Source organism: Tachysurus fulvidraco, chromosome 13 (genome assembly GCF_022655615.1).
Source record: "Tachysurus fulvidraco isolate hzauxx_2018 chromosome 13, HZAU_PFXX_2.0, whole genome shotgun sequence".
In the NCBI taxonomy this organism is placed as follows: Eukaryota; Metazoa; Chordata; class Actinopteri; order Siluriformes; family Bagridae; genus Tachysurus; species Tachysurus fulvidraco.
The window spans coordinates 18,430,491-18,451,417 of NC_062530.1; the positions used below are offsets into that span (position 1 = coordinate 18,430,491).

A 20,927-nucleotide genomic window follows, 5' to 3' on the forward strand; every position below is an offset into this window, starting at 1 on the left:
ACTTCTGTGAGAACTCACTCTGTTATAATCTAGAAAGAAAAAACCATAAGTAGATGATAGTCATGCTCTGTAGATTGTCTGATTGTCATTAAGTGTGAAGACAGTTGATAACTGATGTTCTCTCTCTCTCTCTCTCTCTCTCTCTCTCTCTCTCTCTCTCTCTCTCTCTCTCTCTCTCTCTCTCTCTCTCTCTCTCTTCTTTCCAACCACCCCCATTTTTCCTCTAGAGTAAAGAAATAGCATTTCAGCTGCAAGAGGATCTGATGAAAGTCCTAAATGAGCTCTACACGGTGAGTACGGTAATAATAATCTGCCTCTTTCCATAAAGCGGTCTTAGGAATTCATAACCTTATCTTCCAGCCAGCTTTAGCCTCAGGTTACACACTGCACTGCACACCATGCATTAATAAATGCACCCTGCTCCCAAGCATGAAGGGCCTTCAGAAGTTTAATTGCTGGACTTAGACTTCTGCCTTGTTTGGCCATTTTAATCATACTTTAGTTGTGTATGTTAAGCTTACTGTGAGTGCTGTGACATTTTTAAATATTTTTCTGATTAATGGACTTTGAAGGCATCCATTATCTCATCTAAATATCCTGAGGAACTCCCGACTCCAACCACGCAGAGATGACCACCATTCACATAAAAGTAGCTGACAATTACAGGCACAGTCTTGACAGGAAATGACACGGCTGATGAGCTTTCTAGATAAAAATGCTTCCTGTAGTGTTGTAGCTTTCCTTATTTTCTTATTATACTACACTGGTTAGATCACTGGAGAACTAACTCACAGGAGATATCCCCCCCTCATTTACCAGCTTTGTTTCCTCTAGTCTAAGTGACTCCAGGCTCCTTCCCTTGGGGCTGTTCTACTCACTAACACTGCGGTTGAATTACATTTGCAGATAGAACGCATTACAAGGGTGTGAGTGGCTTGCACAACCTTTGTTTTAGCAGTCATACCATTTGATGTACCGATAAGGACATTGATTGCCTATACGAGGAAAAAATAGTAATACCAATTGAAATTGAATTGTGTCCAAATCTGTGTTTATTGTTATTGTTTTGTAGTCTGTATTTTATGGGTCTCTAGCCTTGTAGATAGTCTCAGGTCTGAGAGTGTCTTTAACTAAATAATTTAGTTAAGCATTGGGACTGGGTAAGTGGGTATGAAAAAATTTAGTAATAGAGAATATACTCCATCAGCTGAGGTGCTTTATATTTCGGAAACTGGAGTAATTGAGTCTCGATTCTGTCTGACTGTGTGAGAAGTGTGAAAATCAGGAACATCTTTACAGTAGGACTATATCTTATAATTATAGATAATATCTTACAGTGGGCTTGGGAATGTCTGGGAATCATCCACGACGATCTACAATGTGAGGCAGAAGCAGAAAGAATATGAATGAAATAATTCTTGGTTCCATTTTGAGGGAACTCGACGCAGCATCAGTGCTGAAGTGGTGGGAATGCTTCTTTGTGTCTGAAGCTCTGTGTGCACACACGCCAATTTAATGGACATGTGACGAAGTGCCTGCAAGTTCATATAACGGCACATCTGTTCCCAGCTTTGGTGGCTTCCATCTTTTCAGCAGTGAAAGCTATTCGGCTAGCCTGAAGCCTCTCTGTCGCCGAGGCACAGAGGCTGCTCGTCTTCATGTCAGCAGCAGCAAACATTATCCCTTTGGGTTTGCTTCACATGAGGCCATTCCAGCTCTGGCTCAGGGGTGCGGGCTTTCCTCCTCGCAGACATTGCCTCAGGTTTATAAGGGTTACGTGCCATGGCTTTGTGCCCTTCTTATGTGGCAAAGACCACGGTTCCTGGCCTTGGGTCCCACTCTAGGCAGGACTCCTTTGATGGACACCTCGCTTTCAGAGCTGCGGAGCTATTTATGTGCCATGAGAGATAAGGGCCATGTTTATATGATGCCCTATGATGAAAGTCACTATCGACGAAAGAAATCTGGTCTCTGCCCAGAGCAGAATCTGCTGTGCCAACCTGAAGAGGGGTCAACCTTCTTCTAGTTGCTCCTGGTTGGCCCTCTTGAGTCTGGTTCACGGACCTAGTCTCAGGCCTAGACGCCACTTCAGGGAGGTTCCCGTGAGGATGGATCTCCTTTTTCAGGAGAGGATCGCCTCATTGGGTAGGCACCCTCTGGTCTCTCGCTTTCTGCGTGGTGTCAGGCGGCTGAGACCTTTCTGAGGACCAGGCCTTCCTGGGATCTCTCTGTGGTCCTGGAGGGGCTGCTGAAAGCCCCCTTTGACCCTGAAGATGGCTCTGCTTCTTGCTTTGGCCTCTCTCAAGAGAGTTTGAGAATTGCAGGCCCTGTTGATCAGCATGTCCGAGGCTATCCTGCACGCCAGGGAGGGATATGTCCCTAAGGTGCCCAGGATGGCGGGTTGTCTAGTGATCCTGCAGGCCTACTGTTCTCGGCCCCATCAGTCGCCAGTACAGGAGAGGCTGCATTTGCATTTGCAAATGGTCTTCTCTGCACACCTTTATCAGGTTCTAGAACCTGGACCTGGACCCCATACCAGAGTCCCAGGACCTGCAGGGCTGTTGATGTTCTGTTCCCAGTCCGCTTGTGCTTTCTTACAGCCTCTGGAACAGTCATCAACTGGTGCGTAGTGACGTGAGTATTGTTGTTCCCATAGCATCAGTCCTGAAGCAGTATCGAGTTCCCTTGAATGGGAACTACACCAGGTTATGTAAGTAACTCGGTTCCCTACGAAGGGAACGAGATGCTGCATCGCTGGCCACGCCCGGGGTATCCTATTGCACTTCCTTCAGACAAATAGAAGCTGGAGTAATGTGACGTAGATGTCCTTATATGGACTTGCTGGCACGTAATCACTTCATCACGTGTCCTTCTCGAGCCATTAAATTGGCATGTGTGCACACAGAGCTTCACACACAACTTTCTCAAAGAAGCATTTCCATAGTGTCAGCCCTGAAACAGCGTCTCGTTCCCTTCTCAGGGAACCGGGTTACATACGTAACCTGGTGTAGTTTTTTTCTGAAATGCAATAATGGCTTTAATCCAATTTTAAATATTGTAGTATTTGTTTACGAGCCCACTAGAATAATCCGATAACATCTGAAATGATAACGATTTAATTATTGGTGTGCATGCAAATTTAGGCTTTGTTTAGGGCATGTCCTACAACATAAATAAGCATTTTGAGCTTTTTTAACATGAGCCATATGAATTGGCCTGCTAGCTGTCTTTTAACTCTCAATAAGTGATCTTCAGTGGCTAGTTTGTTTCATGAGATGATGCCATACTTTACTTAACTTTTGTTCATCTCTTTAACCCGGAGTCTTTTAAAGAAGACTCCAACTGTTGCATCAGAAACTTGAACCCCCAATCCTGCCAGAAGCTTATAAAATAACAGGTCTTGCATGTCGCTAAAATCAGCTATTCTAAAATGAGAAATCTAAATACGGCTCCAAACCAGTAAGTGTAGAGTGGGACGTGTGGTTTGGTCAGCCATATATCCAATTATACAGCTCCACACATGAGAGGAGCCTGGATTGCCCAGCAAAACCCTGCTCCTGCTCTATACATCTCCCAACTGTGTTTACTTTGGTAGCAGTTTTATAGGCAGGCCTGTGTTTTAAATGCAGTTGTGGCTTTACTGTAACATGTTTTATGAGTTGGCAAATGTGAACATTGGTTACGACCTAGCGTGACTTTGGACGAGCACTTTGCTTTTGAATTTGACATTGTTCAATGCTCTGGAGTCAAGTCTTCTTACTGTAGCGTAGAGTGGGCCAGCGGGGGAACCTCATGAGGACAGATTACTGAAGCTAAGTGTAATAACAGCTGCAATAAGTATGGCTGGATATCATTGATAAATGTAGTAACAATATTGTGATTAAATATACCTACTAATTTCTTTCTTTTTTTCGTTTCTTTCTTTCTTTTTTTTTAAATTTCCTTTCCTTTTAAGTATTACATAATTTATCTTATTAGACATCAAATAAAAGTATCAAACTATTTCTGAATGAAGCATTATTGTTTTTTGACAGTTTAGCACACTTGAATATATATCCTGTGATCACTTGTCATATTTCTCTCTTCATTGTTGCAGAAATGGTGTAATTACTCACTCAGTACCTGCCTCATACCAGATGAGTCATATCCTAATGCATGTTTCTTATGTCATTCTAGTGTTACTAATAGCCCACTAACAATAACAATGACTCGCGCAATAGGAAACAACTTTAAACAGTTTACCCTTCGCAGTTGTGGCTGCATGGCAAGTTCCAACTTCAATGTTGAAAAGGTTCTCTGTGGCCCAAGTTGTCTTGCATAGTATGTGTGACTTTTTTTTTCTTCCCCTGCTTCGATATGCAGACCCCTGTCTAGAGTGTTGATTTCTCTCTACTTGTGGTCTAGGCTTTACTCAGGTGGGGGAGCTGAAGGTGAATAAAGAGCTCCTCTGTGACCTATTAGAGTTTTAGTGTTTCTTATGTTAGTGGATTGAGAAATTGGAATTGCAGTCTCTGTATGGTAACAATTTTTCATATTAATAGCAATTCCATGTGCGAAAAATCTGCCCTCCTTTAACCTAGACTGCTGTTTTATAGCTTTATGGTCAGATGAACCTGGAGGTATACATTTTAGATTAGGATTTTGATATTTATTGCAGAAGGAGTTGCACTGGTGGTTCAACGGGTAAAATAAAAAAATATGGACTTAACAATGGGGCTAACAGTTGGAAAAGTATGAACTTTTTACTCTTGAAACTATTAATTATATTTTGTCATTAGACTTCAGTTGACATTTTTTATAGGCATAAAAACTTACATAATGTCTGGTTTAAGAAAAAGGAGAAAATCATTAAAGCCCTGTCTATGCTTTAAGGACCCCCTGGGGGATTCACAAGAACCCAATACTGGGTCATTTAGTGAGACCCTTAACCCTCAAATGCTAAGCTATATCCATTGAGTGTATTTTGTCTCAATTGAGTAAAAGCATCTGCCAAATGATTTAATATAAATGTATAAAAGTAGCATGCCTGAATTTTTACCTTTGGCTTTTTGTGCCTCACAGGTGATGAAAACCTACCACATGTACCACACGGAGAGCATAAGTTCTGAAAGCAAGCTGAAGGAGTTTGAGAAGCAGGAAGAAAGGCAGATTGGTCGTACAGGGGACCCCGTCTTCAACGTGCGTCTGGAAGACAAAACCCCAAGACGCAGCTTTGTTAAGAAGATTGAGAAGATGAAGGAAAAGGTATTAAACGGCACCTTGACTGACTTTTATTATTTTGGGGGGTTTTTGTTTTGTTTTAGGATATTTAGCTGCTCTTGGCATATGTTTCACAGAATTTAAAATAATCACATTACAATTTAAGCATTCCGAGATTTTGAATGCCTATTATTTTTTTCAAAGACACACAACGGCTGAGTCAATGCTGCCTGCCTGAAATGTCAAGACAATTATAAATGTCATCGCAGCCTTTTATGCCCTGGACCCATTTTAGATGAATACCGGTAACGAGAAGGAAGGCCATGCTTTATTCTTTTAAATGGTCTGTTTTTCACTAAAGGCTATGACAAACCGTTTTATAGCTGTGGGAATGCATGCTCGTTTTTTCTTTCTTTCTCATGCCGCTTCCTGGAACGTAGATGTGTGGCGTGGTTAAAATATGGAAGTCAGGGTGAGTCAGTGTCTGTTGCATTTCAGTGACTAACTTACTTTTGTGTGGGATATGAGCAAGAGAGGAAACAGTAACTGAGTAGTCTCTGAACATGTGTTTGTTTACTTTTAAAAACACCATTTTTGTCCCATCAGCTATATTTTTGACCCGTGGTTTGTTGTTGTGTCTGATGATTTTTTTTTTAAAGTACAGATTGTATTTTGATGTCATTTCTTGTCTTCTTAGTACAGATTGCATAAACAGTTTAAACTAACATGTATATATTAAGTAAGGACTAAAGCAGAGTCTTGTTAAAAAAAAAAAAGATAGCCTGGTTGGTGTGATGAAGAAAGTAACTGTTACCACCACAAAATTGATATTTTTTGTAATATCATCACATATTGAATTGTTTTATTCCTCTGATGCCGTGGCAATTTGCCAACAATTACACTTTTATTGTATTAATGAATGACTTTTAATCCATTTATAGTCACATTTAATGGTGTGTCCCTCCTAAAAAATAAGTTAGTTAGTTCCTGTTATCACATTATTATAACATTCAGTAAACATTAATTGCATCACAAACCTGTCAATTTTTTTACTTTTGTGAAGTGAGGACAAACAATGCAAAATATTTTAATCTGAAGACTTTCCCATGGTGGAAAACTTGGGATCACTTTCTTAATGTTAACTGTTTTAGCCTTATGTTTTATGGCTACCATACAAGTCACTGTCAATGAGCTGTTACTATAGAGACAATAATGTGTTATATCAACATAGGTAAATACCATAATCATCTCATTTGAAAATTCAATAGCAGTGTAGGATAATGAAGTAGAATTATTATTGTTATGCTTGTCTAATCGCTCATGTATTGTGAATCTTTCCTCTTCTTCCATCAGAGGCAGGCCAAATACTCTGAGAACAAGCTGAAGTCAATCAAATCCCGGAACGAGTACTTGCTGACTCTGGAAGCCACTAATTCCTCTGTATTCAAGTATTACATCCATGACTTGTCTGACCTAATAGATGTAAGTAATGGGGAGGTTCAACTGCAGTATCGTTGTTTGTTGAAGATGAAAAAACAGTGCTTCTGACATTTTTGTTCAGAACAGGCGTGACAGTGTTGTTGCTGTATTCACAGATTCATTTCTGCATTCCACTTTGATCTTAGAACATAACACATGGACTCAAAATGCCAGCAAGTGTGTCAGGTTGCACTTAAGTCGAAGCTCTTAAGGCTTCAAATCTAGGAGCGTTTATGCCATGCACGTAATTGCATTTTGGTTTTAGTCTCACTTTCCCAAACCACACAGCAAAGCCACTATTAAGAAAGTGCTCCCTGAAGTGTTTTGATAATGATTAAATATCGTATATATTTACTCATTACATTATCTGAATAGAATGAAAAAAATAATGTTCAGTTTTAAAAAAAGGAAAAAACCCTAATCGAATTCTTAGAATAACAGAAACAAGAGGAGAGAAACTGTGGTTGTTGTGGTCATGTGATGGATTGTACCAAGAATCACCGAGACTCATTGTCTTGTTCCTCTTACTATTATAAATTAATACTCTGATTTTTTTTGGTAGTAATTTATGCAGTGTTCTTCTTTGTATTGCAGTTCAAGGTCTCTGTCCCACTTCTGTTATTACATTCATGCTGCTATTTCTGTATCTAGGATTAATTCCAGGATAGATAAAAGTGTCTGCACTTAAAACCTAGTTCTTATGAGTGTCCCTTTTAGGCCACCCCACATCCAGCATATTCTTGATGCACCCTGTCCTCCCAGAAGAACTTCTTTTCTCTGTTCCCAATACTGTAGCCTAATTCAGAGCCCTACAAATTTATGTTATTTATACTCCAACCTCCTGGCAGTATTATTTTCACCTACAAAACTAAAGTGTCCCTGCAGAGGAAAGATCAGCTGTTGGGGTAATGTGTCTACGTTCTACGTGCTTCGTGCTTCGGGGAAGGAAACAAGCAGGGTGACCTTGCCTCAGTGCCAGGCTGTCAGAGCCGTCTTAGCAGTGGGCATCAATCTCTGATCGGGCTGTTTACTTCAGACGCCTCTGAGACATGCTGTCTGAGGAAAAATGCTCAAGTAGAGCGTAGATTAAATTCACCATTAAGCTTTCTGTCACAATGTACTGCTACGCTAAATCAGCAGGCTGTTTCCACATGTCCTCCGCACTTGTCTGCCTCTGTTTGAGCTGAACATGTAATCATCTAAACAGTCTGTAGACAGAGTAGGCAGAGGCACACTGGGAGCCAGTATTCTTAGTCACAGTGTAATGACAAGTTTCATGTCAAATGCCCTCAATTTCCAGATAAAATTGGTACTGTGTAATGATACGCTTATTATGGTCTGAAATATAAGTACAGGATATGTTTGCTCGGTACAACTTTAAACCAAGCAAAGAGACTGAAGGAAATGTCTGGATTAAAAAAGTCAATTTATCATACTGTAATAATACTCATATCGACGCCACATATTAAACGCCATATTACATTTTGCTGCTCAGTTTTCATTTCCTCACTTTGAGGTCAGTGTGACTTGTCCTCTGTGTGTTTCTCCAAATCAAAGATGAAATCTGCCTCCAAGGTCATAAGAGTTTGGGTTCTGCCAGCAGTCTGGATCTGTCGGACAATCCGCAGTGAAGGCCAAATAAGGACGCCACGTGCAGTGCAGAAAACATTATAGATTAGGTCATCTGAGGCTGGACAAAATCAAATATGTGATTAGTCTCATGACTACAGAGACTGATAGGAGAGTGTGTTGTAGTGCCCGATGCCTAATGCTTTATGAATGTGTTATTCTGGCAGTGCCAATATATTCGCCTTAGTGCATAGAACATAACCTACTTCTACAACATAATCTATCTATCTATCTATCTATCTATCTATCTATCTATCTATCTATCTATCTATCTATCTATCTATCTATCTATCTATCTGTCTGTCTGTCTGTCTGTCTGTCTGTCTGTCTGTCTGACTGTCTGTCTAGTCTGCCCGTCTTTCTGTTCATTCATCTATCCATTCTATGTATCCATCCATCTGTTCATCTATTGCTATCTTTTCTACCAGACGTAAAGCTCTAACATTTTAAATGTGATCTGTATTATGTGATCTTTGCAAACAGAAATCCAAGAAAGGTTAGAAATTAAGCCATATCCATATTTATCGAAAAATATCTTTTCATAACTTGAGTATCTTGGCAGACATTTTGCCAAAAATCTGATCATTTGGCTGTTTTCCTGAAAAGAAAAAACAGATTCATCTGATTTCCCAAAGTTCCACAGAGTAGTTAAAGGTCCATGAATTGATTAGATAATGAGGGCATTTTATACACAGACATGCTGTTGTGTTTTTAAACTTGTACTGATTAGGAAACGTGTCTCCTTTCTCCTTATCTTTGTACTTATGTTAAGCAGTGCTGTGATCTGGGCTATCACGCCTCCTTAAACCGGGCTTTGCGCACCTACCTCTCGGCTGAGTATAACCTGGAGACGTCTCGTCACGAGGGGCTGGACATCATCGAGAATGCTGTGGACAGTTTGGACCCCCGCAGTGACCGTCAGCGCTTTATGGAGATGTATCCAACCGCTTTCTGTCCTCCGGTCAAGTTTGAGTTCCAGCCACACATGGGAGACGAGGTTAGAAATACGTTTTCTGTCTTACTCCAGGACATCATATGAAATTAAGGTGTTTTTTTCTCTGGATTAAAGAACTGTTGGAAATCTGTTGATTAATAATTAAACATTGATTAGCGGTTAGCACATTCGCCTCATACCTCCTGGGTTGGGGGTTCGATTCCAGCCCCCGCCTTGTATATGTGGAGTTTGCATGTTCTCCCCGTGCCTCGTCGGTTTCCTCAGGGTACTCCGGTTTCCTCCCCCGTTCCAAAAACATGCATGTTCGGTTGATTGACATCTCTGGAAAATTGTCCGTAGTGTGTGAGTGAATGAGAGTGTATGTGTGCCCTGCGATGGGTTGGCACTCCGTCCAGGGTGTATCCTGCCTCGATCTCCGATGACGCCTGAGATAGTCACAGGCTCCCCGTGACCCGAGAAGTTCGGATAAGCGGTAGAAAATGAATGAATGAATAATATTGGCAAGTATCATATATATATATATATATATATATATATATATATATATATATATATAAAAACAGCTCACTGCAATCAAATCAAATGATACAACATATTATACCACAGCGTCTCGGAAATAATCTGGCTGCATGTTTGTATATTTGTTGTCTTTACTGTGGGGCTTTACTAGATCTGTTTTGTGTTAGTGACTCAGGGCAAATTAGAAATGGTACGCAAATGAGAAGCTGGATTCACTGTGGTTATAGTGGTTTCATTTCCCAGTTTTAATATGTCTCAGCTGTTAGGGAGGCATTTAAACAGAGTGTCTATTACAAATCACATTACAGTTTTTACCCTGGAGGTGTTTATTGCACTTGATTGAGTTTTGCTCCCAAATTTGCACGGATGTGCCTATTTTACCTCTTGTTGCTTCATGGTTCTGGTGTAAAACCAGATTGGATTAAATATTGGGCTTATAAGGTTATAATGGTTAGAAGGTTATTTGGTCCTTTCCTAAGTGTTAATAAGTGTTTTCTCTCCTTCAGGTGTGCCAGATTACGGCACAGCCTCCGGTCCAGGCTGAGCTGATTCTAAGGTTCCAGCAGCTCCAGTCACGCCTTGCTACACTGAAGATTGAGAATGAGGAGGTTAGCAAGCCTGTGTTCTTCCATTAGCTATGATGTAAAACACAATACCATTGCTATTTCGCTGTCTAGAATCACTAGTCTGGTTAAATTGTTTTCTACTTGCTCTCACAGTATATAACTCTAGATTTCACTGAAGAATCTGGTAAATTTAGTTTTTAAATGGTGCCAAGAACTGCCTATTTTAACTAACACCTCAACCAAGCATAACACAACGGCCTGCCAGCATTTATTCATGTTGCATGATTTTATCACTCAGAAATGCAGCAGTCTTTTATTTTAGACCATTTCACACAAGGGTAAAATAATTATTTCAAGAATGTACTATTTTTTTTTTTTTCCAATTTACAAAGAAAACAACTATGCAGCATTGCAAAGTATTTTTTTTTGGGATTAGCAGGTCTTTTGTAAACATTTCCTGGAGTATCACATTTACTTCCCAAATCACTTTTGTTAAAACACATATCAGATGGTCTGTAGGCCTGTAGGCCTTGAGTCTAAGCCCACAAATACTGACCATATGGCTAATCGATGCATTAGAATGAGACAGCAGTAAATTTGTCTTATGCCCTAGAGCTCTATGCCCTGGCAATGTATTTTGCTCCACAATTTTTTTTTAAAACTCTGCTCAGTTTTTTTTTTTTTAACAAAACACTTATCTAAAGCTTATCCTTGGGCTGTTAAATTTCTGGATTCTTTGAAACGGTTGAAAGAAGAAGCTCATCAGATAGTCATCAACCTGCTTATCTTTATCTTCTCTCTTTTTCTTCTCTCTTTTATCTTCATTCCACATTTTTCTGTGGAGGAAGCCATGTGGGCAGGCTGCTGAAATTGTAGTAGATGACTTTGAAAGGGGGGCTAAAATTTAGCCTTTGGTTAGTGGAGAGACAAGATCAGTACCTCCTCCATTGAACAGCTTGGGAAACTTGTATTTATTATTATGTCATCCTTGATTTTTTTGTTTCCAGATAAAGGTTGATCATACTCTTGATTTGAGTCCAGCTAGTGGATTCTTAGTTCCTAAATGTTCTGTGACTTCTCCAGGAGGAAAAGTCAATAGGACACACCATTGAGTTTTTGGTACCTAAAGGCTGAAACATGTCATTAAATGACATGAGGTTGGGGTTATTTCCTGGACTCCTAAATTGGATCGGATCTTCAGTGGGAAGAGATTGGAGATTTCCTGTCGACTGGTCACCGAAATGTCACACTGTAAAAAAAAAAAGTCAAGAAAAGAGCATGTTGTATATCCCGGATGCAGAGCAAGGCTTTCTCTGTGCCACAACCTTGTTACTTTCCTTCTGAGCTCTGGTGCAGCTGTTTCCTAATGTCCACGCTGCAGAACAGCACACACATATGCTGAAACCCTGACAAAATGTATCACCTATCACCAAATGTATGACTACTTACACAGAGGTATTCAGGATTGGCAAGTTATTAACCATGCCCAAGTACTAACAGTGGACTCCATCTGTTATTGATAATGTTAGCAACATTTGCTAAATCTTTTTATTATTAAGATTAGATTATAAGAAGCATTTTTCATATGACATCCCTGTGAATGAGTTTTTTTCTATAGAAATTCTAACTTGTCAAAATGAGTGCAACAATGGAAACCATTTAATTTGATGTGACTGGCAAAGCTTCTGTTATAGGAACTTGTTGGATTTGTGATTTGAGTGGTGTAAGTTACACTGTGGTGTAAGTGATTGATCAAATTAATACACCTTATCATATACACTGCAATTCTGATGTTTTCAGTTCATCTTAAATTTTTTTTTTATATATTTAGGATAAAACTGTCATTAAGCTGTTATCTTCATTCCCAGTTATGAAGCTGCTTTTGTTCACACAAGCCCTCATAAATATCCTAAAAATGATATCTAATGCAACAGTTTATTTTAGTTCAGACACATACTGTAGCTCCTTCTTGATTGTTTATTGTTAATTTCCTGAAATGCCTGGAAAAAAAGGAGAAATAGAAACTTCCTCCTTTTTTGTTACTGGAAACTTTATCTCAGTTCAGTGTCATATATACATGTTTTTTGCAGTTAAGGTTAGCTTTTCTCTTCGATTCCTTACTCGAGTAAGACATCATTATTCTATAGATATCCTGTCATTGTTTCGCACTAAATCTGCACTCGTTTGATTCTCTGGCTTCTGTGGAAAGAATCTGTTGGTTTTGCTTGAGTTCAACTTCAGTGCAGCAGATCAGAGCTAGAAAACTGTGCTCTCTGCACCCACTGCAGTGTGAAGTCACGGATTGCTGATAACTCGTATAACAGCAAGCTGTCTGCTGTTTAACAGGCTGCCATGTACATTCACACCAGAGCTAACAAGAAGAGTGCTAGAGAACTTGCTTTTCCTGTGGGCTTTAGTTCACAAATTGAATGAATGTGTTGAATGAATGAAAAAAGTAAATGGTGAAATAGAGACATCGGCAAAGGTATCTAGTATTTAAATGAATAATACAATCAGTGTACAGACTGTTGAATATGAACACAATATTATGGGTAGAAGATTTCTACAAAACTCAAAGATGGGATCTTTTGTTCGTCTGAGTCTAGATATAAACACAAAACCTGTAGTCTCCTCTGACTCTTTAAAAAAACAGGACATTTATCAAATATGTAATTTATAATCTGTACCAAACTCGTTTTTTGAAACAGCTGTGTAATGCTGGTAAGGTATTTCTTTTTCTGCTCAGGTTTACTCTCTGTTTTGGCTTTTTAAAGCATGTCCTTTAAAATGTGTACTTTAAAGACAATTTCCTTGCTTACATGCATTAAACATGTTCAAACAAACAGGTGTGGCAGCTTTCCAGAAAAGAAACTGTCACAAAAACTCAGAGACTAAGAGCTGAAAAGCAGAATAGTCATAAACAGGTGAAATAGCTTATAGCGTTTTGAAACTAGAACAAAGCCAAATGAGTCATCAGGGTCAAAGACAGGTAGTAAAGACACAACAGTTTTTGTTCCAGTGTTTTTATGTATCCAATTATTTTTAGGACAGGTATTCTCCTCACAGTGGTTTAAAGTGGAAAATGTCAACAAGTCCATGACTTCTTCTTGGCTTGTGGTGGAAAGTGGAAAATTGGAAAGGTTCCCCAGTTGAGAATAAACTTAGACCACAACTTAGACTGATGCTCTTCATTACTTCAAATTATGTTTAAAAAATTATGCCTTGCGAAACCAAATTCCAATGGACCCAATCCATTGATCAGTATCTTGATGGTGAAAGTTTTTTCTTTTTATTTAATAGAGTAGAATTGTATGTACTCATTTCTTAATCTTAAATCAGGTCAGGGTTAAGGAATACCCTGAGGCCTATCCAGGGAACACTAAGGTGGGAAAACACCCTCAGTAGGTTGCCAGTCCAGCACAGTTTACACATATTTACACCGATATACAAGTTAGCATAGCCAGCAAAAATGTGGCTAGTAGAGTGGGTGGAAACCATAGAAAACCAAGTAAAACTACTTATTTTATTTCTTTCTAGTCTGTTGGAGAAAATCAGTAAAAATGTTCTTGTTAGGAATCCTGGTTTCTAGAGTAAATTTGTATGGGATTGTGTGCAACACTATGTGACCCTCACAGTTAATTGGGGGTGGGTGGGTCGGTGGGTCTTGCTGTGTTTTTGTCGGACTACTGTCCAGAAATTTTACTACCCATAAAAACCTGAGGCTGATGGTCACAGAGGTTTGTAGGCACATGCTTGAATACCTGGTTTTATTAGTCCCCCAAGGAGTATAAATGATTATATACAAGCTGAATATGCTTGATAGTCTTAGAGAGAAAGAAAGAGAGAGAAAAAGAAATGCTCCTAAAAAGACTTTATTATTATTATTATTATTATTATTATTATTATTATTATTATTATTATTATTATTATTATTATTATTATTTTATTTTTTATTATTGTTATTCTTATTATTATAACAATAATAAGAATAAGAATAACAATAATATGTTTACACAAATTATACACTATACAATTTTATTACTGTTATAATTATTTATTATTACATGTATCAATACAAGTCACTGTCTGATCCATGTTTCAAATCAGTGCTGTTTATGGAAAAAAATGGAATGAAATATTTCCTGAACATTTAAACATTTCCAAACATTATTGTCATTTCTAGCTTTTGGGGAATGTGGAGTGGCTGGTGGGGAAGTAGATAAATGCATTTCTAAAGCCTGAGTGAATCACTTTCCTCTCAGGCTTCCTGTTCTCTGACTTCAGGCGAGATTGATTGCTTTGGTCTGGTGTCATGTTCAAGGTCTGATACATTTGCACATGGCAGACAGAAAAGCAGTTTTCCTGTATAGTTCTCTTTCTGTACTTGCTTTTTAATTAGATTGTTGGGGAAGCAGGCATTTAAAACGTTAGAATAATAAAAATATGCACAATTGAAATGACTTAAAGTACATTAGTAAGGCAAGAGTCATTCTCTCATTTCTTATTTATTTATTTTATTTTATTATTTCTTGCAGATCAAGAAGACCTCTGAGGCCACACTGACCACCATCCAGGACATGGTCACAATCGAGGATTATGACGTGTCTGAGTGTTTCCACCACAGCCGCTCCACAGAGTCGGTCAAGTCCACCGTGTCCGAAACGTACCTCAGCAAACCCAGCATCGCCAAGAGACGTGCCAATCAGCAGGAGACCGAGCAGTTCTATTTCATGGTTAGTTGCAGCTGTAAATCAAAATGTGATGCTCAGGGGACTCCAGAGAATAGTGCCAGTGTGCATTAAATGAATCTCTGTCAATCATACAGTTTAACTCAAACCCTCCAGCTGTTAAGTGCACTGATGTTATGCCATGCTGTCTCTTGTCAGAAATTTCGTGAGTTTCTTGAGGGCAGCAATTTGATCGCCAAACTCCAGGCCAAGCATGACCTGCTGAAGAGAGCACTGGGAGAAGGTAGCTCATACAAATACAAGCTTTTCCACATGTTTAATCACTAGAGATGGCTGTGTCATTGCAATGTGGCTGTGTCATTGCTATATGTACTATAATTGCATAGGGGATAATGTCTCTCACTGAGTCTCACTTGATTCTATGAGTAACTATCCGTCTACAGTCTTAAAACATGCAGTGATGTGGATATACCAAAAACAGAGCAATTTAAACCCAACAAGGGAAACAACTCACGATAAACTGTAGATATAAAGAGAGCGACATAGTGATATCATCTCTGCTGTGATGTCATTTTACAGTAAATTTTTGTCTTGTTTTTTTAAGGCTGTATTTATATCACTATAAATATAACAGATGCTTTTAAATGGATAATAATGATAATTGGGATAGTAGGATTAGGATTATTAACTCATTTTACTGCTCATTTAAAAACAAAGCAGTATCTTTCTCATGTAAGATCTTCTATAACAAAAACATTTGGGCAGAAGGAAGTTTCAGGTGTCAGAAAATAATCTACAAAGGCTGTCAAATCGTAATGTATAAAATTAGAGTTGTGAAGTTGTTCATGATATTAGGTGAGCTAGGATTCGCATGAGGACACAAGGGATTTCTGATATTCACATTCATAAAGACTTAAACACTTGGCATACATATAATTAGATGTTTTGTGATTATTGTATTGGCTTATATAAAAGCTGTCGACAATAATACTCTAATCAGAAGCTTCATGAACACTGCCTGTTGTTCAGTAATGATAATCACTATAATGATGCCCACTGTCTCAAACCTAACTGCCTTGGAGTAAATATAATATAAGCACAGCTGCAGGTGGAATCCAGGCCTGTGATGGTGTGAGGTGTGTGTTGGCTCTGTGAATGGGGAAAGATAGGAGAAGTATGTTTTACTCTGGTACGACACTCTTTCTCTATTTTTAGAATTGGTACAGTAAGTAACCCAGTAAAACGGGAATGAATGTGTGTACCCAGTTTTGAACCAGTTAGTATGTCGTATATGCTTCACCGAGCACGTGCACAAGTCTCCAGGGGATCTTCCATAGCCAAATCTGATCATGTCCTCATGTCTTTTCTGTCCTTCTGTGTCTGTCATCTCTGTCTAGGTCACCGAGCAGAATACATGACCACAAGGTAAACTCATTCTCTAGTGAATATGAGAAAATATTTTTAAGAACATGTTGAAATACATGTGTTGTTGGGGAAATAACATTTCCAAAAATTTTAATTATTATTTGAAATATTGGCATATTCACTGTACTGTTGATTTGTTTGTTTTTACACAATATTAGCTTGAATAATCTTATAACTAAACCTCTTCTTAATTGACGGGGTGACCAAAATGCTCATTTAAATCATTTAGGTACTCTAAAAAACATTACAAACTCAGTGAGTGTATAGCGCATATGTTCTGACTTCCATTCAGCTATAATCCAGCACAGACACAGGCAATATTCTGCTCCTCATGGGGTTTCATCCTTTTGTCCTCTATTACCCTGCACCACCCTAGCTCTTAACTCAGAAACAGGGAAAGTCTTCAAGGCACACTTTGTGATCAGATAAAAACGTTCCCACTGGGTTAGAGTGTTGTTTGTTCGCAGTGAAGGTGACAAGCAGATCATGGGGCATGACTATTATGTTCATAAATAAATGAATAGTTAAACAGAATAGAGGTATGCATTCTCAGGGGGATAAAAGGCTTTTTCAAAGCATTTATAGATTCTTATATTACGTTAAACCCGTTATGGAAGAAAGCATTAGAGTTGATTAATAAAAAAAAGCCTCTTAAATCCAATAGGAAAATGAAATAATAAAAAAAAAGACATCCGATGCCCTACAAGACTTCTTACTAGTTAAAAAAAATATTCCCAGTGCATAGCATTTATATTTTACCAATCATATGTGCTTGCTTTGCTCTCCGGTCAAGAAAACAAATTCAACACTTGTTGGTTTACTTAGTAGTGGAACGAGCGATATTATGTAGGATCACAGTTACCCTTTTCTCACAGGACCCTGGAATTCCTTTATGCAGAATGGAAATAGACAATCAGTATAAAAAATTATTATTTTTTTTTTAATAACAAATTTTTATTTTGCTGCAGTTCTGTCATAAGGTTAGGAAGGATGCTGTTGGGTTTCTGTGTGTAGAGTATCATGTCTCTGAGTTTAGCTGCTGGTAAGCAGAGTGATGCGAAATTGCCCCCTGCTGAGCAAACAGTTCACCCCTCTCCACGATAACACCGGTACAGAGAAAAAACAAACAGCACACAAACTACACACCTAAAGCATTTTTCATAATAAAATACAGCATATAACAGCAACAATAAAATGATAACATTTAAAGCTAATATAGGCTAATCAAAAAAATCTTCAAATTCTTAAAGACCTAATATGAGACATTATCTACTAATATCGAAAGTGGCAACAAATATTCACATTTTTTCGCCTTTGGTAAAAAGAGAAAACTTGCTACACCTTGTATGTTCATTGGAAAAATGCTACCATAAGGAATTTCAGAACAGGATCCTCAAATATTACCCAAATCCAATGACAACTTGTCATTGGTTGCAAAACCTTGTCGCTGTGTTCAAGGTTTTCACCTCGTCCTGATTAAATACCCAGAGCACAGAAGTCTTTCGAAATCTTATTTCAGGATTTGTATGAAACCATACTAATAAATAGACTAATAACAGTATGCAGTACCTTTGGGGATATAAATCTGATGGTAGGTTCCCTGTGATGTTAGGTTCCCTCAGCATGGGAACACAGCTTCTCTAACAATAAAACGATGCTCTTTACTGCTCACAAAAAGGTGTATGAGTGTTAGATCTGTGCGTGTGCAGTTCTGACTGAACCCTGATCATCGAAATCTTTTTAGCTCAGACGGTCAGTTTTATCCTGTTCTTGTTCCAATTCTGTTATGTGCATAGCTTTTTGGCATGATTGTGAATGCCATGCATTACAACTGAGGACTGTTTGATAGCAAAGCCCAAGGTATTGATTAAGAGTCTGATCACATCAGACCTATCCCATGTTACTAGCAGACTCACTTGTGAAATTCCTCACAAGTTTCCTGAACATGCTCAAACCCTTAAACCCTATAGGAGTCTTCTTACACTACCTGAACAGACTTCAAGGACAAGTTCAGCCATAATGCAAATGTTCAGTGTCCTGTCCATGACACCATACTCATCCTACAGTTGGAGAGCTTTTCTCTGGCAGGCCTAACAGTGCTGATTACTGAGTTTGATGTAATATTAGCTGTGCAGTGACTCTAATCAGCATCAGCATTTTAAAAGGTCAAACAAAGTATTACATGCTGCCTCATACTGCACTTTCTGAGATGCACAATGGAAAAAGTAAACGTCTTTAGTTTGTGCTAAATGTTATGAACAAAGGAAAATATTCTCTTGATTTTTTTTGTTTGTGTGTATAAACATTTCTTTATTTCTTAGGCTTCCAAATATTCCTCCTAAACCACAATAGAGGCCCAGATCTCACTCAGTTTTTAACATAAAGCTTTTTAATGGCAATTTGAAGGCCTTTATAAAGGTACATGCACATGGTACTGGATACTGAGCCAGTAACCTGCTTCAGCCTCAACTTTTCCTGAGATTATTACATTCTGTCTGTTTAACCTGTGAACTCAGTCTACACACACAGGAGAAACATGGGGCAGTGTGTGTGTGTGTTTCTGTGTGTGTGTGTTTCTGTGTGTGCGTGTGTGTGTGCATGTGTGTGTATGTGTGAGTTTCTGTGTGTGTGTGTTACCCATTTTTTGTACTAATATGGAATTGAGGATTCTGGGAAGCAGTGAGCCGTTTAAGATTAGATTTGCTAGCTGATTTATTACCTAATCATCTGTAGGGGTGTAATGATTCATAGTGTACAAATAATAACTAAATGTTTCATTAAATTTATATCTGGCATTAAGAACTCTCCAGAGATCTGTACCACCACCAAGCACATAAACAAGTATGCTCATGATGCACATTTTATTTCTTTAAAAGAGCCAGGAATATGATAACTAGTAACAAAGTAAAATGGGTTAGATGGAAATGAAATGACTGAACAGCCAAGAAACTATCTTATAGGTTTCAGCACTGACACTTTGGTGATGGAGAAGGTTGCGTGTGCGTGTGCGTGTGTGTGTGGGTTGTGTGTGTGTGTGGGTTGTGTGTGTGTGTCTGTGTGTGTGTGTGTGTGTGTGTGTGTCTGTGTGTGTGTGTGAGCACCCCCAGTGTTCTCTATCTGTAAGACTGACTCTACAGTACCTTTGGCAGACTGATAATAAAATGTGGGCTGTTATTGTTGGATTGTAGTGCTGGGACTGAATAACTGGTTTTCTTTGTTTGTTTCCCTCTCTTCTATGTTCTTAATCTGTTCTTTGCTCATAGCCGTGGACGGCGGAACTCTCACACCCGGCATCAGGTAGAGCTTTTGTCATGCCACAACTGGCTTATGCCATCTCTTGCTTCTTCTCACAACCTGAAAATGTTTAGTTTACAGTGTGTATTATTGTGAATTTGGCTACGAGTGAGAAAAGCAGACCCACTGTATGAATAAAGGAAAATGTATTCAGTCTATAGAATACAAATTCTGTGAGTTTATTGTAGAAAACATATTGTAGAATCTCTTCTGTATCGCTGAAATCCCACAGTTTATTTATATTTAAAAACAAGTTATATCTAAAAAAAACCAAGTTATATCTTGCTCTGAATATTATAGATATCAGCAAACTCCCATGTTTTTTTCCACTTGAAATTTGAAATGCCTTATCTTATTTCTTTGACTGTTTTAATAATGTGACATAGCTACAAACTCTCAGGATTATGTCATATTTAAAGCTTTCGAAGATTAAACAGGTTCAAGCAGTTTACTGTCAGCTGTCAAGTTAAGAATCCTAGGGATAAGAAAAACATTTTTAGCACCGTTTTATAGGAAAATAACAATGTGCACAAGGATGCTATTACCAATTACAGTGATGAGCATAATTCTGAAACTGCACTCAACTGTAGATAATGAAACAATCTAATTTGTATTTTTGAGTAATCACATTAAAATAACTATGAATAAATGTTTTCTGCCACACAAAATATTCCAGTATGAGTCTCAGGTCAGGAGATTTGGTTGTAGATTTGTATAAATCAGTCTTAAATGATCTACTTGATAAGTTTGATAGTTTATATCCAAGTTGAAATATTTTCTGAACCAAGCTGAATAGCTTGATCTCTAGCCGGTCTGCCGGTCTGTTCACATTTATCTATTTATTAAAAGCATATAACTAAGTATCGAGCCAAGATCAGAGCTAACAGTGGCTAACTTCTGCCAAGAGAGAGATACTGTAACAGAGGTTTAGCCTGCAACAAGCAGAGACAGTCTTCGCAGTGAAAACTCCTAGATAGTTTCTAAGACTTGTTAGTGTTCGTGTTGTCCTATTGTGTTGTTTAGCTCAGGCTATTACCGTGCACAATGGGGTGTAGAATTAGATTCTGTTCATTACATATATTCATTACGAGAGGTGAAAATTTTAAACAAAATAAAATGATCCCCGCTGGGTCTGTGATTACTTCTCTCGCACACTAACACTTAAACCAAACA

General features: G+C 38.4%; 1 protein-coding gene across 3 annotated transcripts in view; it reads left to right on the top strand.

Annotated features, from left to right (window-relative positions):
- The window catches only part of srgap1a (SLIT-ROBO Rho GTPase activating protein 1a), a 77,849-nt gene that overhangs the window by 34,151 nt on the left and 22,771 nt on the right, over window positions 1-20,927 (top strand). For all 3 annotated transcript variants that reach the window (XM_027161611.2, XM_027161608.2, XM_027161607.2), the window contains exons 4-12: window positions 228-290; window positions 5,062-5,244; window positions 6,553-6,681; window positions 9,083-9,304; window positions 10,288-10,389; window positions 14,883-15,080; window positions 15,234-15,318; window positions 16,433-16,460; window positions 19,724-19,757. In XM_027161611.2, coding sequence (XP_027017412.1) covers window positions 228-290; window positions 5,062-5,244; window positions 6,553-6,681; window positions 9,083-9,304; window positions 10,288-10,389; window positions 14,883-15,080; window positions 15,234-15,318; window positions 16,433-16,460; window positions 19,724-19,757 — 1,044 coding nt within the window. The remainder of the gene's footprint in view (window positions 1-227; window positions 291-5,061; window positions 5,245-6,552; window positions 6,682-9,082; window positions 9,305-10,287; window positions 10,390-14,882; window positions 15,081-15,233; window positions 15,319-16,432; window positions 16,461-19,723; window positions 19,758-20,927) is intronic.